This window comes from Mirounga angustirostris, unplaced genomic scaffold, assembly GCF_029215605.1.
Source record: "Mirounga angustirostris isolate CCGP_5_RB_7025 unplaced genomic scaffold, mMirAng1.0.hap1 SCAF_10, whole genome shotgun sequence".
NCBI lineage: Eukaryota > Metazoa > Chordata > Mammalia > Carnivora > Phocidae > Mirounga > Mirounga angustirostris.
Genome location: NW_026991718.1, coordinates 103,175,797 through 103,201,384, shown reverse-complemented (window position 1 = coordinate 103,201,384; position 25,588 = coordinate 103,175,797). Strand labels below are relative to the sequence as shown.

General features: G+C 39.6%; 1 protein-coding gene across 3 annotated transcripts in view; it reads left to right on the top strand.

Annotated features, from left to right (window-relative positions):
- The window catches only part of ANKEF1 (ankyrin repeat and EF-hand domain containing 1), a 32,934-nt gene extending 9,863 nt beyond the window's left edge, over positions 1 to 23,071 (top strand). The window contains exons 2-9 of one of the 3 annotated variants that reach the window (XM_064572825.1): positions 1,767 to 1,980; positions 2,710 to 2,859; positions 4,118 to 4,241; positions 7,754 to 8,576; positions 10,645 to 10,871; positions 12,094 to 12,257; positions 18,635 to 18,772; positions 19,616 to 23,071. In XM_064572825.1, coding sequence (XP_064428895.1) covers positions 1,969 to 1,980; positions 2,710 to 2,859; positions 4,118 to 4,241; positions 7,754 to 8,576; positions 10,645 to 10,871; positions 12,094 to 12,257; positions 18,635 to 18,772; positions 19,616 to 19,774 — 1,797 coding nt within the window. In that variant the 5' untranslated portion in view covers positions 1,767 to 1,968 and the 3' untranslated portion in view covers positions 19,775 to 23,071. The remainder of the gene's footprint in view (positions 1 to 1,766; positions 1,981 to 2,709; positions 2,860 to 4,117; positions 4,242 to 7,753; positions 8,577 to 10,644; positions 10,872 to 12,093; positions 12,258 to 18,634; positions 18,773 to 19,615) is intronic. The other 2 variants (XM_045885400.3, XM_054510009.2) reach the window with 2 other exon arrangements.
- The last annotated feature ends 2,517 nt before the right edge of the window (positions 23,072 to 25,588 follow it).

The following is a 25,588-nucleotide window of genomic DNA, read 5'->3' as shown; positions in this document are numbered from 1 at the left end:
AGGCTCACAGGACATGTCCTCTACCTAGCTTTACCTAGGCACACCTCATTGATTGTTCTTAGTCCATTTTTCCTGAGACCCCAGTATGCTTTTTTTCTTTTTTTTTTTTTTTAAGATTTTATTTATTTATTTGACAGAAACACAGCGAGAGAGGGAACACAAGCAGGGGGAGTGGGAGAGGGAGAAGCAGGCTTCCTGTGGAGCAAGGAGCCCAAAGTGGGGCTCGATCCCAGGACCCTGAGATCATGGCCTGAGCCGAAGGCAGACACTTAATGACTGAGCCACCCAGGCACCCCTCCCAGTATGCTTTTTTAATCTTTTCAAATTCAGCTTTTCACTTCAAGAAAGTTTTCTTCTGTTGTATCTCCTTATTTTTTCTGTTCTACTTGGTTTTTTATTGTTGAGCACCAATTACATATATGTTAACTCTTCTTTGCCTCTCTAGACCATTTCAGCTCTTCCACCATCTGTTACATTTTCCTTAGTTCTTTCAAGTTTTTTCTTCACTTCCATGACCATGGTTTTTGCACTCTCCTTTTTCCTGACTCCGGTTTGACTTTCCTTTCTTTGGTGGTTTTATTTTCCTTTACCATTTCTTCCTAAGCTCAGCTGGCTTAACTTCATCTTTTCCTTCTTTTATAATCTATTGTCCTAGAAGCCCTGCATTTAGTCTTGGTCCATCTTTGCACTTTTGTTTTGGAAAAAAGTTATGTTTAACTTCTTTGCTATCATAGAAATAGGACAGTCAATAATTCTCACACAGTATAGTTTTTCCAGCATGTACTTTTAACCTAGCTTTTATTATCAGATTTCTTCCTTTCGGTATCTGTATTTTTCATACAGATGAAACACTGTTCCTCTTTGAATGAAGCCTCTGTTTAGAGTGAGGTCATTACAAAGTCAGTTTGGAGTTTGACTGTTGTTTGCCCAGATTACAACAATACCCCTGACTTGTAGTACATTTTTGACATGGATTATGTGGAGGGCCTGTACGTCAGAGGTTATAGGTAGGGAGATTTCGCATTTTCCTCTCTTCATTGGAACAAAACGAGTTGCCAAAATGGCAGAGCCCCTTGTCATCAACGTTTTCTTCTTTTTTTTTTTTTTAAAGATTTTATTTATTTATTTGAGAGAGAGAATGAGAGAGAGAGAGCATGAGGGGGGAGGGTCAGAGGGAGAAGCAGACTCCCTGCTAACAGCAGGGAGCCCGATGCGGGACTCGATCCTGGGACTCCAGGATCATGACCTGAGCCGAAGGCAGTCGCTTAACCAACTGAGCCACCCAGGAGCCCACAACGTTTTCTTCTTAATGCTGCTGTACCGACAGCCTTCTTCTTATAAACATGGCCAGTCTGCACATTTCATCATTTAGTACCATCTGCTTTGTGGCTCTGCAGCTTCAGATGGGACACAGCAAACCATCACTAGCCCTCCAGCACACACAGTCCTGCACGTGGACTGCAAGATGCCAAATACCCAAGGTTGACAGGGCCTCACATATCAGCACTCAGATTCTTCCCTGAACCAGGTCCTATCACATTTGGTTGTGACTGTTTTCTAATTGTATCAGAGGTTGACTCTCTTTCTTCCTCTGTCTTGGTGTTTCAGTCGGTTTCAGAAGGAAAAGCAAGGCAGCTACGCCTCTGCTTTGCCACCTTCAACTAGCCAATTATGGATTTCAAAATTATTAGTTTTTCTTTGCTATCTGGTTCAAATATAGAGAGACTATTAATGAAGTACTATTTGGGGATTCTATTTTTCTACAGGTATTTTGTTTTACTGCATTTTACCTACTAAGCGGCATTATCGCTGTGCATTGATTGCCCTGGAACATGGCGCAGATGTCAACAACTCTACCTATGAAGGAAAACCAATATTTCTTAGAGCTTGTGAAGAAGCACATAATGTTAAAGACACGTGCCTGACATTTTTGGAAAAAGGAGCCAATCCAAATGCTATCAACTCAGTATGACTATTCCTGTGATTATAAATATTCCTTTTTTTTTTTCAATTATAGAGTCTTAGTAGTGCATTTAAATATGGTAAAATTATCCTGTCAGCTTATAGACTTTCATTTCTATTCAAAATGCATTAAGATGATATACTCTCATTATCTTTATATTGCTATGATTTTACAGTTTATTTCCTAATTACCTTTGGAAAATTGGTATTTATTATGCATAAAGGTAAAACATCATTAGAGAAAATAGAAAAGATATCACCGATGTCTAATAAAAATTTATCTTTTTGGAAAGAAAATATGTAGTTGTGCTATTTCCCTCATTCATTTTGCTCCCTGTCCTCATTTGGCCAATTTTATTGAGTTTTCTAATTGTTTAAGAGGCATTTCAAGACAATAATAATAGATTTTTTCTCATTAGAAAACACTTAAAACCTAATTTTAGCATATATTTTATCCTCTTTTCTCCCCTTTTGCTCTACTTTCTTTGCAAAAAAAAAAAAATGCATCTTTAGCATGATTTTTTCACAGGGACATCTGGTGTGACCCTGACTCTGATATTGGAACTCTCTACATTGACCCACTGCACTGACTTCATTTTTCCTATTTGCTTTGTGGAACTAATAAAGATGTAGAGAATTAAACCTGCCAGTGTGAATCTAAGGCCAAATGGATTGAGAACATATGTATACCAAATGTGTTATTTAAGATGACAAGTATAACCAGAATTTGATGTGCTTCTTGTCCAGTCCACAGGTCGAACGGCTTTAATGGAAGCATCAAGAGAAGGAATGATAGAATTAGTTCGAGGGATATTGGAAAGAGGAGGTGAAGTGAATGCCTTTGACAATGAGAGAAAACAAGCTGCACATTTTGCTGCCAAAGGAGGCTTTTTTGATGTAAGAATCTGCCCTTTGCTTTAAAATTTGTTGCTCACCATTTCTTACCTTTTCCTCAAATTTTTAAATATCATATAGGTTACACTAAGAATTTTTTCCACATTACCATCTTGATTTCCCTAAATAATTCTAAAATTATATTTTATATCAAATATCAAATATTATATTTTTAACTTTGTCTAGCTCTTTATTCAGTTTTATTGGCTTGCCAAGTTTATGCATTTAATATTACTAACCATGTTTTTCTGTATTCTTAACTATGGCAATTTAAAAGTTTTGCCAACCAAGACTACTTTATTTTATGCCTCTATTACATATTAGACTCTTCATAATATGTCCGGCATGGCCCAGTTGTAGAGAGAACAATGTCAACATACTCTTATCTCCCTGATTTTTTTTTTTAAGATTTTATTTGTTTATTTGGCAGAGAGAGACACAGCGGGAGAGGGAAGACAAGCAGGGGGAGTGGGGGAGGGAGAAGCAGGCTTCCCGCTGAGCAGGGACCCTGACGCAGGGCTCGATCTCAGCACCCTGGGATCATGACCTGAGCCAAAGGCAGACACTTAACCGACTGAGCCACCCAGGTGCCCCTTTATCTCCCTGATTTTTTGTGTGCATCTAATGACTCACCTCCATTTTAAACTCTTCAGTATTCTGGTTATCTGGATATACCAGCAAAGGATATCTCATAGGTACAGTGACGTTGCAGAAACGAAATAGGAACCAATGCTCTCCTTTTTTTTTTTTCTTAATTCTCAATTACATCTAAAATTTCTTTACTCAATTTTCTGAGTTTTAACAATTATCTTTGTTTTTGTCATTCGGTCTCTCCCCCTGCAATAAAAATCTACAGCACAATAGAAGTCACATGTGGTTAAGAATTTGCTTCCCTGATGATATTTCCCATAGGCTGATGTTTTCTAGAATTACTAGAATTCACTAAGATGGCATGCCCCAGCTGAATATAGAATTTTCTAACCTCTAGATCAACGCTATTTGATAGAACTTTTGGCAATGTGGAAAAGTTATAAATCTGTGCTGTGTAATATAGAAGTCACATGTGGCTTTTGAGTATTTCAAATATGGCTAGTGAAACTAAGGAACTGGATTTTTAAAAATTGTTTTCTATTTAATTCAATTTAATTTTAAATAGCCACATGTAGCCTAAGTAACTATTGGAGAACACGTTTAGGTGCCAGTCTTCATTCAATGAATGTACATTGCTATTCCTCTACAATATCTACAATTTTTTTTGCAGATATTGAAGCTTCTTTTTGCTTACAATGGAGACATGGGGCTGATATCAATGAATGGGAACACACCACTTCATTATGCTGCCATGGGTGGTTTTGCAGATTGCTGTAAATATATAGCTCAACGAGGTAAAATTGCCTAGCAATTTTATGCTTAAAGTATTTATGATTTACCCATGTTGTAGATGAGCAGAGAATCTGGGCCTGTCACTTGTCAGTTGCTTATCTTTTTCAATAGCCGAGCATCAGTTATATACGTAGAAAGAAAATTGAGAATCTTTTCTTACTCTACCTTCTGTCAAATCATGAATCTTGTCTTAAAGTGATGAAAACCCACATTCTCAAATATTTTTAGGTTATTGTTAAAAATCTAAACAGGATTGTTCATGGGTCAACTAATTATTAAAACGCTTATAGTTATTAAACTCCTTTTTAAAAAAATGTTGACATCAATCTGAAGGACGAATATTGAAAACTATGTCTTTTAGTCTGAAATTTTAACTATTTTATTAAAAAATGTTCAATTGTATCAAGTGCAAAGGATAAACTTTTCTAAATAATTTGAAATTATGGGAGAAATGTTTTAGGGAGAAATATGAAATAAAATGAAAATTTTCATGGAAAATTTGAAAGGTAAGTGATATTTTAGATTTTCCTGAAGCTTCTATGTAACTATTAATTTAGGAATATGAAATATGTATGTATAGCTTAATGTATTCCTTAAAGTGGTAATATTAGCTAATTAAGTTTGTGGATCAAATTGGTGTTAATTACATGCTGACTGGATGTACATTGAAAGTTTTTAACTCAGGGCGCCTGGGTGGCTCAGTTGGTTAAACATCTGTTTTTGCCTCAGGTCATTATCTCGGGGTTCTGGGATTGAGCCCGTGTTGGGCTCCCTGCTCAAGGGGGAGTCTGCTTCTCTCTCTGCCTCTCCACACCCCCCTTGTGCTCTGTCTCTTTCTCTCACAAATAAATAAAATCTTTATTTAAAAAAAGTTTCTAACTCTTCGTTAGGAGTGGAACTGCATTCTGCTGAACTTTATGGTAGTGTTTTTTTTCTTTTTTTTCCAGTTTGAGAAATAGGCAAAAACTTAGAGTCTATTATTCTACAATTCTAGAATAGAGCAGAGAATTTTAGAAGTCCCTGGGGCTTAGAGATCCTGTATTGTAACCACTAATATAAATAAGACTAATGTGCCTGTATAACTAAGAGTGTAATAACTGATTCACTTCTACTTTTTATGAACTTATACAAGCTCGTACTCTCCCCCCAGCCCCCCAAATAATAAACACTTTTAACAAATAAAGGAAAATATATCAAATGCAACTTTTGCCCCCATAAACTGTCTCATCAGTCTTGTTTTCAAATCTGTCACTATCAGCAATTTATTCTGACATTTTTAACACTGTATATTTCTAAGAACTAAAGATCTGTCCAGATTAAGACAAGCTTCTTCAACTTTAACATGTTGACCACTTCATTATAGGGACAAACATCACCAGACATCTACTCTGTTATTTATGTACTCCTGGGAGAAAGTCACAAAAAGCAAATTGAGAAACACATTTAGTCAGAGCTTGGGCCATGCCAAAGGCTTTCCCAATGATGCAGAAAAGTATTATCTTCCTGGCAGAGTCATGAGACTACACCGTGTTTCTAAAACAAGGGCCTGAAAGCATTCTAAGTTCTGTAGCATGTTTGGAAGTAACAACCACTTCACTGGATCAAGGTGGGGGACCCAGTTCCATAGCAGAAGTGTGATCAGTTACATGTCCAGCTAAGGCAATCAGAGCCCCAACAAACAATGCATTAGCCATGAAATGCTCATTTCTGAGCAAACTCCCTGGATTCAGTGTCTTCTATACTTAAATGTGAAGGCTGAATTCTTTTGCCACATTAAACTATCTTCTTCAGTGTTCTCCTCCTTTGCCCCTGGTCCTGCTGCTGGAACAATTTACAAGTCCCCGTAAGCAGTGCGAGTGCTGTATCCAAGGGCAGAAGCTAGGAGTTTGGAGCACTTCTGGGGAAGCACCCCATGAGGCTTCTCTTTCTCTTGGGCCTTTGGCTGGTGCTCTGCAGCACACACCAGCTGTAAGCTGAGTACGTTTGACCGCAGATCATACATCACAAAGGGAATGAATGGATCTTTATTTTTACTAATTATAGAGGAGGAGACAAAAAATCCCAAGGCAAAAGGAGAAGAAAAGGGCCTTCAGATCTTTAAGCTGGGATGTTGGAGTCTTTTATCCACATAAAGGTTTCTAACTAGGAGGAAACTGGGAGCAGAAGGAGGCAAGATAAAACACCTTTAAAGTCCTCTGATCCTTAGGGGTGAATATAGGAGTGGCTTGGGAGATGGTAGATAAACACCCAGACACCTTGAATAAGCAAAAAAGCTAAGTAAAGACAGCATTCTCGAAATTGCTATGGAATTATGCTATCAAGATCAGTCTCAGGTCCCCTTTTCAATAAGTCACTGTTCTTAAAACTGTTCAATATGGACATTTTAGAATCCTCATTGTCATGAGACTCTTTTTGAGTTCTTCTACCACTAGTAAAATTGTCAGTCTTAATATAAAGTTTTAAGTTTTGACAATGCCAAAGGAAGTATTAATCTTAAAAAGCACTGGTGACTCATTTTCTTTTTGACAAGGAATAAAACTATAAAGTATTGGAGGGGCATGTTTTATTTTTGCATGCAGCTGCATTCATATTTGGTTGCTGGACATACTGATTGAGTAGCAATCTTTCTGATTATGTGATATTGGCAAAGACACAGAAGAGCCTTCTTCTAGATTCAAAACACTAGAAAGAGCTTCTTCATAGTCTGACTTATTTATATACATAATGGATTTTTAATATCTTAAGACACTTACGGACAGCACAGCCTTCCTAGTGGCACTAAGTAGACTCCCCAGTGCACTTAGAGAAATTTATTTATTTGAGGAATACTTACATATAATGTTGGTGTCATCATTTTAAGGAAGGGTCCAAGAAGGAAAATGGATTTTAATGCCTACTTTGCACAAACGTAATACTAGAGTCCTTTCAGATTTAATGAATGAATGACTTTGTCCTGTATGGGGTTGTTCACATGAGCAATCACAAAACAGCAGGTCGATGTAAATTACATTGAATTCGTGGAGAATACAGATAAATATAGTTTAAGATGGTACACAGATTTGCAGTCATAATCATTCAAAAAGAAGCAGGTGTACAGCATTCTGAGTTCCTAAGGGCCTTGTAAGCTGTCTGAACCCAGCTTCTTTCCAAATTCAAATGCCACCCTTATTCTTTTCCTGTTTGGCAGGAAGTCTCCTTAGCAAGTATCCCAATATGAAATCTGTTTCAAGTATCTACAGGGATGCATGTCCCAATCCTTTAGGGGCAGAGAATATAAACTGGAAACAGATTCCCCTCAGAATTCACCAAAGTGAAGCTCACAGGAAAAAAAAAAAAATTCACAGTTTAATTTTGTAATTATAATAGCTAAATGGGTTCATTGCTCTATACAAATAATTTAGGGATAAACTTTTGGCCCGTAGTTCAAGCTTACGAAAATGGTTGCAGGAATGTCATTTGCAGAGTCATGCAAGGGCCTAGGCCCTATTCATGATAGTGATGCTTCATGTTTTAGGATGTGACCTGAAATGGAAGAACTTAGACCATAAAACAGCCAGGACTGTGGCCAAGGAAGGTGGCTTCAAAGCAGCAAGCAAAGAAATAGGGCGGGCGGAGCGCACCGCTAACAAGCTGGCGCGGCCGGGAGCCAAAGATCCAAATCCACTCTGGGCCCTGAGACTTCACGACTGGTCGCTAGAACACGAGACTTTCCTTCGGGAAGCCTTGTCGTTTGTGGACAGAGGCGATGGGACGGTCAGCAAGGAGGACTTCGTGTTGACGCTGGAGGAGAGGCAAGAATACGCGACCCCAGAACAGCTGGCTGTGATAGCTCAGTATCATGAGAAATTGCGGGGAGCTGGGGTCAACATTAATGATTTCTTCAAAGGAACCAGGTACCTGAGTAAGTCTTACGTCTTGGGATCCTATGGGCCTAAGAAGAAGAAGAAAGGGATGGCCAAAACGCCAAAGAAAGGCAAGTTCGTCTTGCCCCTACCAATCTGCATCATCCCTGACCATGTATTTCCCCGCCGGGGTGACGGCGGGCCGCCCTATTACATGATTGAAACCTACGAGAATGTAACAGATAGCGCTCGGTTTAACCGAGACGGGCCGCCCGAACATCCCGTCCGGGATGACTCTGCCTGGTACATCGATGATCCACCGAAGGTATTTTCAAATATCAACTTCATCACCAAGGCAGGAGACCTGGCCTCTCTGAAAAAGGCGTTTGAATCAGGAATACCTGTGGATATGAAGGATAATTACTACAAAACACCGCTAATGACTGCGTGTGCCACGGGAAACATAGATGCCGTCAAGTTTCTTCTTGAAAAAGGGTGTGTCTTCTTGGTTGAATTCACATTCAACTCCAGAATTTTAGGACAGAGAAAGTGCTTCATTCCTGACGTCGAGATTACAGATAGATCTTGTATGGGAAAGTGGGCTAATGGGAAGCTGGGAATGTGTGTACCCAGAGATGGTTTGCCAGTAACTATGCATGAAGTTGCTTTGCCTAGGAATTTATCTACATGGTGTGGAGTCACTTTTTATTTTATTTTAAATTACCGAAAGAATTTTTTTTTTTTTTAGATTTTATTTATTTATTTGAGAGAGAGAGAAGGAGAGAGAACACATGAGAGGGGATAGGGTCGGAGGGCAAAGCAGACTCCCTGCCGAGCAGGGAGCCCAATGCGGGACTCCAGGATCATGACCTGAGCCGAAGGCAGTTGCTCAACCAACTGAGCCACCCAGGTGCCCCCCGAAAGAATTTTTTAAACTATTTTTTAAGATTTTATTTATTTATTTGAGAAAGAGAGAGAGAGAGAGAGAGAGAGAGAGAGTTCATGAGGAGGGGGGGAAGGGTAAAGGGAAAAGCAGATGCCCTGCTGAGCAGGGAGCCCAGTGAAAGAATTTCTTTTTATTGTGGTAGGGACAGATAACATGATCTATCCTCTTAACAGGTTATAAGCGTACAGTACAATATTAACTATAATCACAGAATTGCATAGATCTCTAGAACTTATTCATTTTCCGCATGGCTTTTTAATCTGTCTCCTATGTGTGGGGATCCTAGCAAATTCAAACAAGTGGGACAGTGATCATGATGACTTAGGGCATGTCTCATTCCCTCCTCGAGAAGCAGCAGTCTTTTCCTTGGTTCATTTGTAAATATCTTTAAAATATCCAAGCATGACATTTTTACTGAACTTCTAAAGCAACTACTCAGGTTTAATTCCTTCTCTTACCATAGCTGAATAACCTGGCATAAGTTTCTTTTTTGTGTCTCACATTTTTTTTTAAAGATTTTATTTATTTATTTGAGACAGAGAGAATGAGAGAGAGAGAGCACATGAGAGGGGGGAGGGTCAGAGGGAGAAGCAGGCTCCCTGCCGAGCAGAGAGCCCAATGCGGGACTTGATCCAGGGACTCCAGGATCATGACCTGAGCCGAAGGCAGTCGCCCAACCAACTGAGCCACCCAGGTGCCCCGTCACATTTTTCATTTTTATAATGGGGCTCTACTAGGATTCAGCTTGCAGATTTTTTGAAGATTAAATGAGTTAAAATATGTAAAGCAAAGTAATTGCATATTTGATAAAAGGGTATTATTGTTATTACTGTAACGGTCAAGGTCAAAGAAGCATTCAGATTTGTATATTATCAAGAGGGGGTATAAAGTAATTAATGAGAATTTGAACTTTTGGACAGTGAATTTTTAAAAAGGACTAACATTTAAAATAATACATTTTCATGCTTAGAATTTTAATAATGGAGGTGCATTTAAAAATCTATGACATGCAGAGAAAGTAGACACAGAATGAAATAATAGGACTTTTTAATTTCCTATCAGCTTTTACCTTCACTAGATCCAGTTATATAATTTTCCTTAATTTTTTTTAAGATTTTATTTATTTATTTGAGAGAGAATGAGATAGAGAGAGAGCATGAGAGGGGGGAATGTCAGAGGGAGAAGCAGACTCCCTGCTGAGCAAGGAGCCCGATGCGGGACTCGATCCCGGGACTCCAGGATCATGGCCTGAGCCGAAGGCAGTTGCTTAACCAACTGAGCCACCCAGGAGCCCCATAATTTTCCTTAATTTTAATCTTTGCAAAAAAGTGTAACCCCTGGGATCTAACTAAGTGCCTTTTAAAACTAAACAAAATGTGTATGTATATATATATATGTACATATATATATATGCATGCAAAGCAAATTAAGACTGTCGGATAATGCGGAGCACGAGTCAAGAAAAATTATGGCACAGAGTTTAACTTTATTTAGAGCTTCCCTGGTTTACAGTTGAACAACTTGATAACACTAATAGGAAATCTTGCTTTGCATTTCCAGCTTCTGGTGTTTGGAACAAGCAACATTTTTAGCTTGTGCATCTATCTTATTTTTTAGGGCTAACGTTAATGCAAGAGATAATTTCCTGTGGACCCCACTTCATTTTGCATGCCATGCAGGCCAACAAGACATCGTTGAGCTTCTTGTTAAAGCTGGAGCAGTGATAGATGCGGTCTCAATCAACAACTCCACCCCTTTGACTAGAGCCATCGAGAGCTGTAGACTGGATACCGTAAAGTACCTTCTTGATATCGGCGCTAAATTCCAGCTGGAAAATAGAAAAGGTGCGTGGGTGCATGAGTGGTGGTTCGGGTCAGAAGAGGAGAATTTACGTTAGATTCCAAACCCCTTCTGGTTCTCTTCTTGTAAGATCGCATTTCCCCACAAGTCGCTACTGCAACCACAAGCCTAAGTTGAATGTTCTGGAAGTTGGTTTCATACACAGTTCCTCTCAAGTCACTGGTGTGAAAGGACCGGTTCTTGATGTTTGCAGTCTGTCATGGATGGATACTTTTGTAAAGTACAGTAAAAAGTGATTTACTAGAAAATGAAGTGGGGAAATAAAATGTAAGGTTTTTTTAATCACTAGATTAAAGTGATGGAAAATTCTATCAAATCCATCCAAAAATTTCTAAATGCCCACTCTTAATTTCTTACTTATTTCACTGTGGCCCAGGAAGCATTGGTTTGTGGGCTTATACCGGTTTTCAGACTATACCTTGGGTTATCACACTGTCATAACTACCAAGTCCCTAGGAAGTGGCATAATTTTAAAGACTGTAGAATTTGGATTATTTCTAAAGCTGAACAACACAATTCCTGAGTTTGAGGCTCTCCCTGGGAAGTAAATAGGAGGGGCCCATCTTATGTCATAAATATACAACCTGAAAAATAAGCATTTGAATAAATGTTTGACCTCATTGCTTGGAGGTGTCATTTTCTTACAGTGGAACCCATTGCTTCCTTTTGATCGGAGAGAGCATTAACTTTTCTGGCTGCTTTGAGCTTCCCCTGGGTCACTGGTAGTATTGTTTCAGGCCTGCCTGAGGATATTACAGTTGTCATAATACCCAGCCATCTGTATAGAGCACTGTGACTACCAGCTTCCCCAGGCCTTTTTGAATATACATCCTTGTATCAGGGAAAGGGGAGGATGGTGTAAAATTGTCACACAAAAGGAAATGTGTGTAAGGTGGGAAGAGAACCATCAATCAAATATCCAAATGTAAATATTCTACCAATATTTCTTATCCATTTTTTTAAGAAACATGCTCAAAAAAATTAACAAGAAAACGTTGTGTTGTTAGTAAATGGCACTTTAAACTATGAGATTTCAGAGCTGGGTCCGCCTTAGAGAGTAGCTGATCTAGCTTGGTGACCTTGCACATAACCATTGGCTGTAGTAATCACCCTTACTGCCACATGCCGAGGCTGATGCGCTGAGGTTTTTCGGCATGGTTTATTATCAGTCTGTTTATTGCAACTCTGAATTTATGTCTTGAGCAGGACATACTCCCATGGATGTTGCAAAGGCATATGCTGACTATAGAATAGTTAGTTTGATTCAAGAGAAGCTGGATAACTTGCCAAAACCAACAGAAAATCAAAAACTGAAAGGCAAGCCACCTCCTAAAGTGAAGACTGAAGGCCCTGAAGTTAAGAAAGAAGAGGTAAGAAAAGTGATCGACTACCCATTAGTAACTGGTAAAAGCTTGCGAGGGGTAGGAGAGTGTCAGTATTTACACATTGTTACACAGCATGGGCGAAATAATATGCAAGCCATATTTTCAGCACTATTATGCAGCATTGAAAAAAAATACCTAGCAAAGAAATTCCTATTACTGAAAATTCTAAAAAGTACTCATTCCAAATAGAGTCCATGTAAAAACCAAGTTGACTCAGCCAAATACAATTAGAATGTTGAAAAAAGAACTGGTATTGGATATGTATATATTTGGTTCTAAGTCATACAGATTTGATGAGATGGCTCAGACAGGGAAGGAAGGTAAGAAGAAAGAAGCAAAGCATGATTTTCCTTCATTTTGGTCTCATAATCTTTCATTACCCACCTTATCCCTCTTCTAAGGAATTTTTTTAAAATTTTTTATTGTTATGTTAATCCCCATACATTACATCATTAGTTTTAGATGTAGTGTTCCATGATTCATTGTTTGTGCATAACACCCAGTGCTCCATGCAGAATGTGCCCTCCTCAATACCCATCACCAGGCTAACCCATCCTCCCACCCCCCTCCCCTCTAGAACCCTCAGTTTGTTTTTCAGAGTCCATCATCTCTCATGGTTTGTCTACCCCTCCGATTCCCCCCCTTCATTCTTCCCCTCCTGCTACATTCTTCTTCTTCTTCTTTTTTTTCTTTCTTAACATATATTGCATTATTTGTTTCAGAGGTACAGATCTGAGATTCAACAGTCTTGCACAATTCACAGCGCTTACCAGAGCACATACCCTCCCCAGTGTCCATCACCCAGTCACCCCATCCCTCCCCCCCCAGCCCCCACTCCAGCAACCCTCAATTTGTTTCCTGAGATCAAGAATTCCTCATATCAGTGAGGTCATATGATACATGTCTTTCTCTGTTTGACTTATTTCGCTCAGCATAATACCCTCCAGTTCCATCCATGTCGTTGCAAATGGCAAGATCTCATTCCTTTTGATGGCTGCATAATATTCCATTATATATATATATAGCACATCTTCTTTATCCAATCATCTGTCGATGGACATCTTGGCTCTTTCCACAGTTTGGCTATGGTGGACATTGCTGCTATAAACATCGGGGTGCACGTACCCCGCATCCATGTTCATCAGGGATATTGGTCTGTAATTCTCCTTTTTGATGGGGTCTTTCTCTGGTTTTGGGATCAAGGTAATGGTGGCCTCATAAAAAGAATTTGGAAGTTTTCCTTCCATTTCTATTTTTTGGGACAGTTTCAGAAGAATAGGTATTAATTCTTCTTGAAATGTTTGGTAGAATTCCCCTGGGAAGCCATCTGGCCCTGGGCTTTTGTTTGTTGGGAGATTTTTGATGACTGCTTCAATTTCCTTAGTGGTTATATGTCTGTTCAGGTTTTCTATTTCTTCCTGGTTCAGTTTTGGTAGTTGATACATGTCTAGGAATGCATCCATTTCTTCCAGGTTATCGAATTTGCTGGCATAGAGTTGCTCATAATATGTTCTTATAATTGTTTGTATTTCTTTGGTGTTGGTTGTGATCTCTCCTCTTGCATTCATGATTTTGTTGATTTGGGTCATTTCTCTTTTCTTTTTGATAAGTCTGTCCAGGGGTTTATCAATCTTGTTAATTCTTTCAAAGAACCAGCTCCTTGTTTCGTTGATCTGTTCTACTGTTCTTTTGGTTTCTATTTCATTGATTTCTGCTCTGATCTTTACTATTTCTCTTCTCCTGCTGGGTTTAGGCTTTATTTTCTGTTCCTTCTCCAGCTCCTTTAGGTGTAGGGTTAGGTTGTGTACTTGAGACCTTTCTTGTTTCTTGAGAAAGGCTTGTATTGCTATATACTTTCCTCTTAGGACTGCCTTTGCTGCATCCCAGAGATTTTGAATAGTTGTGTTTTCATTTTCATTGGTTTCCATGAATTTTTTAAATTCTTCTTTAATTTCCTGGTTGACCCATTCATTCTTCAGTAGGATGCTCTTTAGCCTCCATGTATTTGAGTTCTTTCTGACTTTCCTCTTGTGATTGAGTTCTAGTTTCAAAGCATTGTGGTCTGAAAATAGGCAGGGAATGATCCCAATCTTTTGGTACTGGTTGAGACCTGATTTATGACCTAGGATATGATCGATTCTGGAGAATGTTCCATGGGCACTAGAGAAGAATGTGTATTCCGTTGCTTTGGGGTGGAATGTTCTGAATATGTCTGTGAAGTCCATTTGGTCCAGTGTGTCATTTAAAGTCTTTATTTCCTTGTTGATCTTTTGCTTAGATGATCTGTCCATTTCAGTGAGGGGAGTGTTAAAGTCCCCCACTATTATTGTATTGTTGTCAATGTGTTTCTTTGCTTTTGTTATTAATTGTCTTATATAATTGGCTGCTCCCATGTTAGGGGCATAAATATTTACAATTGTTAGATCTTCTTGTTGGATAGACCCTTTAAGTAGGATAGAGTGTCCTTCCTCATCTCTTATTACAGTCTTTGGTTTAAAATCTAATTTGTCTGATATAAGGATTGCCACCCCAGCTTTCTTTTGGTGTCCATTAGCATAGTAAATGGTTTTCCACCCCCTCACTTTCAAGCTGGGGGTGTCTTTGGTTCTAAAATGAGTCTCTTGCAGACAGCATATCGATGGGTCTTGTTTTTTTATCCAATGATAGCCTGTGTCTTTTGATTGGGGCATTTAGCCCATTTACATTCAGGGTAACTATTGAAAGATAGGAATTTAGTGCCATTGTATTGCCTGTAAGGTGACTTTTACTGTATATTGTCTCTGTTCCTTTCTGGTCTATGTTGCTTTTAGGCTCTCTCTTTGCTTAGAGGACCCCTTTCAAGATTTCTTGTAGGGCTGGTTTCATGTTTGCAAATTCCTTTAGTTTTTGTTTGTCCTGGAAGCTTTTTATCTCTCCTTCTATTTTCAATGACAGCCTAGCTGGATAGAGTATTCTTGGCTGCATATTTTTCTCATTTAGTGCTCTCAATATATCCTCCCAGTCCTTTTTGGCCTGCCAGGTCTCTGTGGATAGGTCTGTTGCCAATCTAATGTTTCTACCATTGTAGGTTACAGATCTCTTCTCCTGAGCTGCTTTCAGGATTTTCTCTTTGTCTATGAGACTCGTAAGTTTTACTATTAGATGTCGGGGTGTTGACCTATTTTTACTGATTTTGAGAGGGGTTCTCTGTGCCTCCTGGATTTTGATGCCTGTTTCCTTCCCCAAATTAGGGAAGTTCTCTGCTATAATTTGCTCCATTATACCTTCTGCCCCTCTCTCTCTTTCTTCTTCTTCTGGGATCCCAATTATTCTAATGTTGTTTCATCTTATGGTATTACTTATCTCTCGAATTCTGCCCTCGTGATCCAGTAGTTGTTTATCTCTCTTTTTCTCAGCTTCTTTATTTTCCATCATTTGGTCTTCTATATCACTGATTCTCTCTTCTGCCTCATTTATCCTAGCAGTTAGCACCCCCATATTTGATTGCACCTCATTAATAGCGTTTTTGATTTTGACTTGGTTAGATTTTAGTTCTTTTACTTCTCCAGAAAGGGTTTCTCTAATAACTTCCATGCTTTTTTCAAGCCCAGCTAGTATCTTTAAAGTGATGATTCTGAACTCTAGATCTGACATTGTACTAATGTCCGTATTGAGTAGGTCCCTGGCAGTCGGTACTACCTCTTGTTCTTTTTGTTGAGGTGATTTTTTCTGTCTTGTCATTTTGCCCAGAGGAGAACAGATGAATGAGAGAACAAAATGCTAACAGGGTAACAACATTCCCAGAAAATATACTCTAAACAAATCAGAAAAGAGCTGAAGCAGTGGGAAAAGAAAGGGAAAGAGAGAAAAAAGAAAAAGAAAAAAAAGAAAAAAAAAGAAAAAGAAAAAGATAAAGATAAAAACAAACAAAAACAGAACAAAACAAAAAAAAATCAGAATGTGATCAAATATGATCAGGCTGGTATATAGATCAGAGCCACACACTAGATTTTGGGTGTATTTGGTCTGTTAGAAGAACGTGCCTCCCAAAATTTTAAAGAACGTAAAACTTATATATGTACAAAAATAAGGGTTGATATGATGAAGGGATGGAATATGACTGTAAAGATGGAATTATAAAAAAATTTATAAAAGGAATTGATAATTTGTTTGAAAAAAGAAAGAAGAGGATTTAAAAAAAAAGGGAGAGAATGTGATCAGGCAGGGGAGTAGAAAAAAAACATACACTGGAGATTTAGAGTATATTTTGATCTGTTAGAAGAAACTATCTCAAAATTTTAAAGAGAGAACAACTTATATATATATGCCAAAAATACAGGTAACTACTATGAAGGGATAGAATATGACTCTAAAAATGAAAAATAAAAATGTTTTTTAAAGAAGGGATTGATAAGATGTTGGTTGAAAAAGGGAAAAAGAAAAATTCAAAAAAAAAAAAAGAAAAAAGACAGTTAAAAAAAATAATTAACTTTGAAAGACTAAAGAATCATGGTAAAAGAAGCCATGAATTCTATATGCATTATTCCCCTAGCGCTGGAGTTCTGCCGTTCTCATTGATCGGTAAACTTGGTCTTGGCTGGCTGTTCTCGCTGATCTTCTGGGGGAGGGGCCTGTTGCTGTGGTTCCCAAATGTCTTTGCCGGAGGTGGAATTGCCCCGCCCTTGCCCAGTCTGGGCTAAGTAATCTGCTCGGGTTTGCTCTCGGGAGCTTTTGTTCCCTGCAAGCTTTCTGTACTGCTTTGGAGGCGGAGAGTGAAAATGGCGGCTTCCCAATCTCCGCCCCGGAGGAGCTGAGAACTCGGGCCGCTCCTCAGTGGGGAGTCAGTTGCTCCCCTCTCCCTGGTCTCCGGCCGCATTCCATGCTCACCCGGCCTGTGACTGCGCGTTTCTATCTCTGGCACCCGACTCGGTGTGGAGTCTCCAAACCCAGCAGATCCCTGCGGTGCGCTCCCGCGCCGCTCCTCCTGGGGAAGAAGGTGAGTCTCCCCCGATCTGCCGCTTGTTGGGTCCCTGCTGGAGGAGCAGTGGCCCGACTGTGCCTTGGATCACGGTTTATGGCGACCCCGAGCTGAGAGCCCGCGCCTCGCCTCCGTCTCTGCAGCTGGCTTCCCGCTCCGATACCTGGGAGCTCTGCGGCACTCAGGCACCCCCAGTCTTTCTGTGACCCCGAGGGTCCTGAGACCACACTGTCCCACAAGGGTTCCACCCCCCACTTAGCCACCAGAATGACGTCCCTCAGCGGAGCAGACTTCTAAAAGTTCCGATTTTGTGCTCCGTGGTTCTATCACTTGCCAGAAGCGGCCGACGGAGGCCCCTCCCCCGCCGTCTATCCTCCCGAATATCGCCTCGGATTCACTTCTCCGCACGTCCTACCTTCCAGAAAGTGGTCACTTTTCTGTTCAGAGAGTTGTTGCTATTCTTTTCTTCGATCTCCTCTTGAGTTTGTAGGTGTTCAGAATGGTTTGATCCCTATCCAGCTGAATTCCTGAGAGGAGACGAAATCCAGGTCTCCTACTCCTCCGCCATCTTGCTCCACCCCCCCATCCCCTTCTAAGGAATTTTAATGACTACCACTGAACCCTGGGGATATCGAGCCACTTGTGACTTGGATATCCCTCAGAATGACTCCAGAAAGTTTTAAAGGTGCCAAAGTGACTGTTCCTGGTAATCCTGAATAATGTGCGTGCCTCTAAACTACCAGCAAAAGGTTGAGGTTTTTGCCCAGGCAGATTACAGAGAGAGCAAGACTTTGTCATTAGCAGGGAAGCCCAAGTGTATTTCTAGGCTAGAAGCTTCTTTAGGGAAGCAAGAGGATCCCTGGAGATTCTTTGCAGACATAAGACAGGGTGAAATTCAAAAAGGAAAAGCTCTAATGTTATCAAATTGGAAAGGGTTGGAGAAACATAGGTGGTAAGAAGTGGAGAGGGTGAAAAGATTGTAACAACCATGGAGGACAATAAACAGTAGAGAGTAATAAACATGGAAGATGAGAGTAAGGGGGGGCCAGAGGTGAAGGAAGATCAGTTGGCTAGGCTTCTACTACATACATCATTATCTTTTTAGTAGAATAATTTAATTCTTCTAATCAATGGCCATAGGTCAAGGATATTTTGAAGACTTGTATGATCTGTCTCTGATACTACTAATTAAGTAGAGCTAAACAAGGCCAACTAGTTATCTTTCCCCATCCAAAGTTATAATAATATTCTATTTCATTTCAAATTATAGTTTGTATGGTAACATTTTAATTTTAATTTTAATTTTTTCTTGGCTTCAGAGTAAGATAAAGAATGGCAAATATTAGAAAGTATATATAGGTTTTTGCAATTGATAGGGTTGGTTTTTCTTTTGTCTCATTTCCAGGAACCACTTTCATCTGTTTATACCATACCAACCATATCAGAGGAAAAGAAAATGCGTAAGGATAATGTGGTTTATCTCAATTCATTGATTACCAGTGGTTATACCAAGAAAGTGGATATCACATTTATTCCACGGAGGGTAAGTACTTTGGAAAGACCTTCATAACATGTTATAAACTCATAATATCATTTTCTAAAGACTTTTTATGCAGAGCACCCAAACAAATATCCAGAGATTATCTTTCTAGTTATAATTTGAAGGTGTCCTTTTGCCAGGTCCTACTGCTTTGACTAAGTCCAACTTGTTTAGCTTCCAATATCTAGTTTCCCCTACTATTTCTATATTGACATTTTAATTGTCCCTGAAAAACTATTTTTTGGTCAATGCCATTCCCTATAGCCATTTGGTCATCAAATGCTATAGATACATTTTCTTGATGCTTCTCAGACCCTAACCTTCCTCTCTGCACCCTTACTACCATTTCACTTGGGAGTTTCATACTAAGCAACACCAGATTTATTTAGTAGCTGCCTAAAACATCCACAATTAAAGAGGTGGAGACATCTTTGGGAAACAGGAGCGATCTTGCCAATGCCCATCAAACCATGCTGAATAAGAGACCACCAGCCCCCTCTTCCTTCTACTATGAAAATAATTTTCTCAGGACTTCCCCATAAGACATAAAGGTAGCAAACCCCAATGATCTAACTCTATCACTTCCTTTTTTGACATCTTAAAAATGAACAACAGAGGATCATCAGAGGTCACTAAAAAGCATTCCAGTTGTCCAAATAGTCACCATCAGAAATAGTGATGCCCATGTAGCCACTGACATCATGTAAGAGGAAAACATAAGTTAAAATAGATTTAGAAATAAATTTGATAGTTTTGAATTAACCATACTGGGCATTATCTGCATACTGCCATGTGTTTGCTGGCTTTCCTACTCATGACTTCTCTGAATATGGTGATTTATTTAAGATCTGGAGTCCTGAAGCCACAACAGCAGAGCTGATCAGAAAAAGGGAGCTGCGGCGAGAGAGGTTCACTTATGAGGTGGACTTTGAAGACTTCATGATGCCCTTTCAGAAGAACATCACAGAAAAAGCTAAAGCCTTGGAAGCCGCCTTCAAGACCTAAATCACAGCAGCTGCTTCTTGCGGTCAACATTTTGAGGCCCAGGGACCATACTTCAGAGAAAATTGGTATTTCCATCAAAGTCAAAGCAATCCACAAATTAAGAATTTGTAACCAAACATTTGTTTTTGCTCTAACAACTATAAATATTCTGAGCTATCTAGAAAGTGTGTATTTTATTTTGCAATGAATTACATATTCTGGATAAACCCCCTAATCTTCTTTAAGGATGTAGAGGAATAAATGGCGTTTTCGTTATAAACATAACATTATTACAAAAAATTTACAGGATGTATGTCATTATGTTGCTAAAGTTATAATTCTAGTGGAAATTGATGAAAACAATTTAATAGTAGGGAAGAGAAGTAGGTTTTCTTTTTTAAAAGATTTTATTTTTTTATTTGACAGAAAGAAACACAGCAAGAGAGGGAACAAAAGCAGGGGGAGTGGGAGAGGGGAAAAACAGGCCTCCCACGGAGCAGAGAGCCCGATGCAGGGCTTGATCCCAGGACCCTGGGACCATGACCTGAGCCGAAACGACTGAGCCACCCAGGCACCCCGGGAAGAGAAGTAGTTTTAATCCATTAAGTAAGGAGTTTGTTTCTGACACACCATTGTATGTATTAGATACTGGTATGTATCCGGTACCTTGGGTCAGATAAACTTTATCACCTCTAGCAGACGCTGTCAGCACTCCACCCCTTTCTCCTCTGCTTTGGGATTGAAGTAGGCCTGACTTCCATGGATGCTGGAAGGCTGCCTCTGACATAGTAGGACCCAAGTACGTGAGAATGAGAGCCTCCTGGAAGCAGCTCTCAACCAGAGACTGAAAAGATATGGTGTATTAACACCCCAGCTCCCTCACTGCCCTAGTTGGATTGTTTGGAAGTGCGCATTCCTACTGATTGCTAAAGCTCCCCTGAGAGGTTAAGATCACATTGCCCACAGTGGTAATTTGATAACACACCCTTCACTGGCCACTTTCCCTTCTCTGTCCTCCCACATTTCTCCCACACCTACAGATCTTTATCAAGATCACCTCTGAAATACATATACCTAAACCCTTGTCTCAAGGTTGCTTCTGGAAGGACCCAAACTAAGACAACAACTACAGTACTAGTTATGATTCTGAGACCCCCTAGCGAAAATTTTAAAAGTGCGTTCCCTGGGATGCCTGGGTAGCTCAGTCGGTTAAGTGTCTGCCTTCAGCTCGGGTCATGATCCCGGGGTCCAGGGATTGAGCCCCACATTGGGCTCTTTGCTCAGTGGGGAGCCTGCTTCTGCCTCTCCCTCTGTCGCTCTGCCTACTTGTGCTTTCTCTCTCTGTGTCAAATAAATAAATAAAACCTTTAAAAAAAAAAGTGCCTTCCCTTATCTTCTGTTTACTATAAAATAAGCATTTCCCCAGCAAGGATGATGTGCCCCCAGGGTTTTGTGCAATTAAGAAACAGTTCAAGTGGTATTCATACACTAGCTGAAACTTTGAGCAAAATTTCCAGATGCCAAAAAAACATATATATGATAAAGAATGACCAGATATCATATGTGACTTTTTCTTAAGGCAAATGTATGGGGTGGGAGCAAGGGAGAAGAGGGGGTTTAAGAGACCCACCATGAACCCTTACAATTGTCCACTGGGATTTAGGGCAGGGGCCTGATACTTGGAAAAGAGGTATGTCAGGATTCTACCAGAGAAATAGAACCAGTAGTAGAGATAGATAGGCGATGATAGATGATAGATAGATAGATAGATAGATAGATGATAGATAGATAGATAGATAGATAGATAGATAGATAGATAGATGATAGATAGATGATAGATAGAGCAAGGGATTTACTGCAAGGGGCTCACTTATATGATTGTGGGACTGGCAGAGCAGGCCATCAGGAAGGCCAGGCTGGAAACTCTTAGGTGAGAGGGTGAGAGCTGTCCCTGCAGTTCACAAGTGGAATCTCTTCTTCCACAGGGAAACTTCAATTCTGCTGTTAAGGCCTTTCTACTGAGAGGATCAGGCCCACCCAGATTACAGAGGATAATCTCCTTTATATAGAGTCAACTAATTGTAAATGTTAATTGCATCTATGCAGCTCCTTCACGGCAACACCTACACTTACTGTTTGACTGAGTAACTGGGTGCTATAACCCAGCCAAATTGAGACAGAAAACTGACCATTGCTGGAGGTGTACTGCTGAGTAAAAAGCGAGGGGAGGCATCACCCATACAGGAAATGCAGTGAATGCTGGGCAGGAGTGCCAAAAATATCCAGACAGAAGTTCACTTTAGGATTGCCTTAGCAAAGGGCACAGACTCCAAATTACAACTCTGTCAGCCATGTATGACAAAAACCCTTTGCTTTATCCCCTCCCTCACTTTCCACCTGTGGAAGAGCCTTTAATGGAGCTAGTGAGTGGTGAGGAGGCTGGATGAGTGAGCAAGTAGCTAACCAGGCCCACTTTCCCCTGAGGCGGGCTTGAGCTGGAGTTCCTTACAAGTTGTATATTATGGAGCCTGGAGATTTGCTATTAGACAGAACTGAATTTTGTTTGTTTTATGAGTTTTGTGTGTATGTTTATTTTTAATTATTTCGAAGTTTTGAAATGTACAGAAAAGTTGCAAGAATTTTACAAAGAATTCCTGTATATCCTTCGCCCAGATTACCTACATGTTAACCACATATCTTCTTTCTTTCTTTCTCTCTCTATATACCCATGTATGTATAATTTGTTTTCCTCAACTATTGGAGTGTCAGTGGAAGACATGATGTCCCTTACCTTACATACTTCAGTACGTATCTCCAAAAAACAAAGACATTCTTTTACAGAACCATATTACAGCTGCCAAAATTAGGAAATTAATATTTGAATTAACTAGTCTACAGACCTTGTTCAGATTTTGTTATTTGTCGCAATCATATCCTTTACAGTGAAAGAAAATCCCAGATCATGGGCTGCATGAGTTGCCCCATCTCTTTCATCTCATTTTTTTTGACATTGATATATTAGAAGAATGCATGCCAGTTATTTTGTAAAATGTCCTTCAATTTTGATATCTTATGTTTCCTCAAGATAGCTTCAAGTGATACATTTTAGGCAGGAATACCACAGATGTGATATTGTGCCCTTCTCAGTACATCATATCGGGAAGCACGTGATGTTGATATATGATGTAAACTTTGTGAACTCTAATCTCTTGGTTAAAGTAGTATCCATCTGGTGAAGTGGTATTTCTCTACTGTAAAGCTATTATTTTTCCCTTTGTACTTAGTATCTTATGAATAAAATCTATGAAACTATATAAATTTCCTGTTACCCCCATAATTTTCACCTACTAACTTTAACATTCATGATTTTTGTCTGAAATGGTTATAACAGTGATGGCTGTCATAAGATGATTTTCTAATTTCATCATTCTTTCAGCATTTCTTAGTTGGTTTTCTACTTTGGGACAGAACTATTTCTTCTAACCCATTAATTTATGTATTTAAATAAGTATGGACCCATGCATTCCTTTTTTATTTAATGAGTTATAATCCTTTACTAATATGACTTTGATTTTCAATTGTCCCTGATTTGGCTAGTGGAAGCCCCTTCAAGGTGGCTCCTGAGAACAAGACATGTTGTTTCCTCAAATAATTAGAGGACATTTTATTTCTTGAATACGATGGGAAATGCCTTACCCATGGTTTTTCCTCAAATAATTAGAGGGCATTTTATTTCTTGAATACGATGGGAAATGCCTTACCCATGGTTTTTCCTCAAATAATTAGAGGGCATTTTATTTCTCGAATACGATGGGAAATGCCTTACCCATGGTTTTTCCTCAAATAATTAGAGGACATTTTATTTCTTGAATACGGTGGGAAATGCCTTACCCATGGTTTTATTCAAGAACAAGGAAAATAGCAGACTATCAGAAGGTCTAAATTTCTGCTGTCACCCTAGTGAATACAACACTTCCTCAGTGCTAGTTGCATCTATAGTAGTGTTCTGTGATCACCTTCAGCCACTTGTAAATGTTCACTGAAAGTATTAATGTCAAGTCCTATTAATTCTCTTTCCCCATATATGTCTATATTCATTTGAATGACTCATCAACATGTTTGAATGGGAATTGTGTGAGGGAACATTCAAATGACGAAGTTTATTTCAAGATTAACACTAAACCGAAACAGACCAAAGCCAGAGTTCTCTGATGGCCTTAGAAAGCCATCAGTACTAATCAAAGAGTGGTCCATGGACCAGTAGCATCACCTAAAGGCTTGGTCCCACCCCCAAAAATTACAGTACTGAACACTATATAAGCTTAAAAAAATATTTTGTAGAGGAAATTTTACTGGCATAGAAAGAAAGCATGTCAAAGACATTTAAAAAAAAATAGCATAGGGACGCCTGGGTGGCTCAGTCAGTAGGCATTTGACTTCGACTCAGGTCATGATCTCGGGGTCCTGGGATAGAGCCCCATGTTGGGCTCTGCACTCAGCGGGGAGTCTGTTTGTCCCTCTCCCTCTCCTTTTTGCTCTGTCCCCACTCGTGCTCTCTCTCCCAAATAAATAAAATCTTAAAAAAAAAAAAAGCCAGTATAAATGGTATGTATAGTAATTTCAGACATATAAATATGCAATACTCAAATAGTAATCTTTCGGAGTTTTAGAATTCTGAATTGACTTTTATTGTCTTAATTTATATTTGCTATCCTTCTTTTTAGCAATGAGAATGTATTACTTTTCAATAAACAACAAAATTATTTCTTTGAAAAAAACAAAACAAGTTCATCCAGAAGTCCAGAATGCCAAAGTGATTTTAGTAGTATTTGTCTGTTTCATTCCTTTATGTATGTTGACTTAGTTATGATTCTCTCAGAAGGAGACACTGAGCCAGGAATTCAGGAGCAGGTGATTTGTTGAGAAAATACTCTTGGAGAGACCACTGGGGGGGGGGGCACAAGGGGTTGGGGGAGTGCAGGGGGTGGGAGTGAGCAGGACAGAGAAGTGAAGGAAACCAAATAAGGGTGAGCTTTCTGGTGAGGCCCCCCCCCCCCCACCCCAGCTTCATTTTAACTCCTGGAGAGCTATAGAGAACAGGCAAAAAGTACTGGGCTTTTGGATTCCTGCATCTGTTAATAACTACAGTCTAGGGAAGGTACTGGTAAGGCTATCTCAGTGCTCAAAGGCAATTCAGTAAATTGAATTGTGGGTCCTGGGGGAACCAGTGGTTGGAAAGCCTGCAGGAGTTGACGGTGGGTGCAGTATGGGAAAAGGGACACCGACACTGCTGCAGAAATGAAGATGTAGATGCTTAAGGTTAGAGGGAAATACTCTCAAATAAAAAAAGGAAATACTCTCTTCCATGTATGTCCTTATCTTTAAATAGGCACTGTGTAAATTGGTTAAGAATGTGGCTTTTGATACAAATGCAGTGATCTGAAAGAGCACCTGCATCCCAATGTTTATAGCAGCAATGTCCACAACAGCCAAACTATGGAAAGAGTCCAGATGTCCATCCACAGATGAATGGATAAAGAAGATGTGGTGCATATATACAATGGAAAATTCTGTAGCCATCAAAAAAAAAAAGTGTGAAATCTTGCTATCTGCAACAAGGTGGATGGAACTAGAGGGTGTTATACTAAGCGAAATAAGTCAATCAGAGAAAGACAATTATCATATGATCTTGCGGATATGTGGAATTTAAGAAAGAAAACAGAGGGGCACCTGGGTGGCTCAGTCGTTAAGCGTCTGCCTTCAGCTTGGGTCATGATCCCAGAGTCCTGGGATTGAGCCCCGCATCAGGCTCCCTGCTCTGCGGGAAGCCTGCTT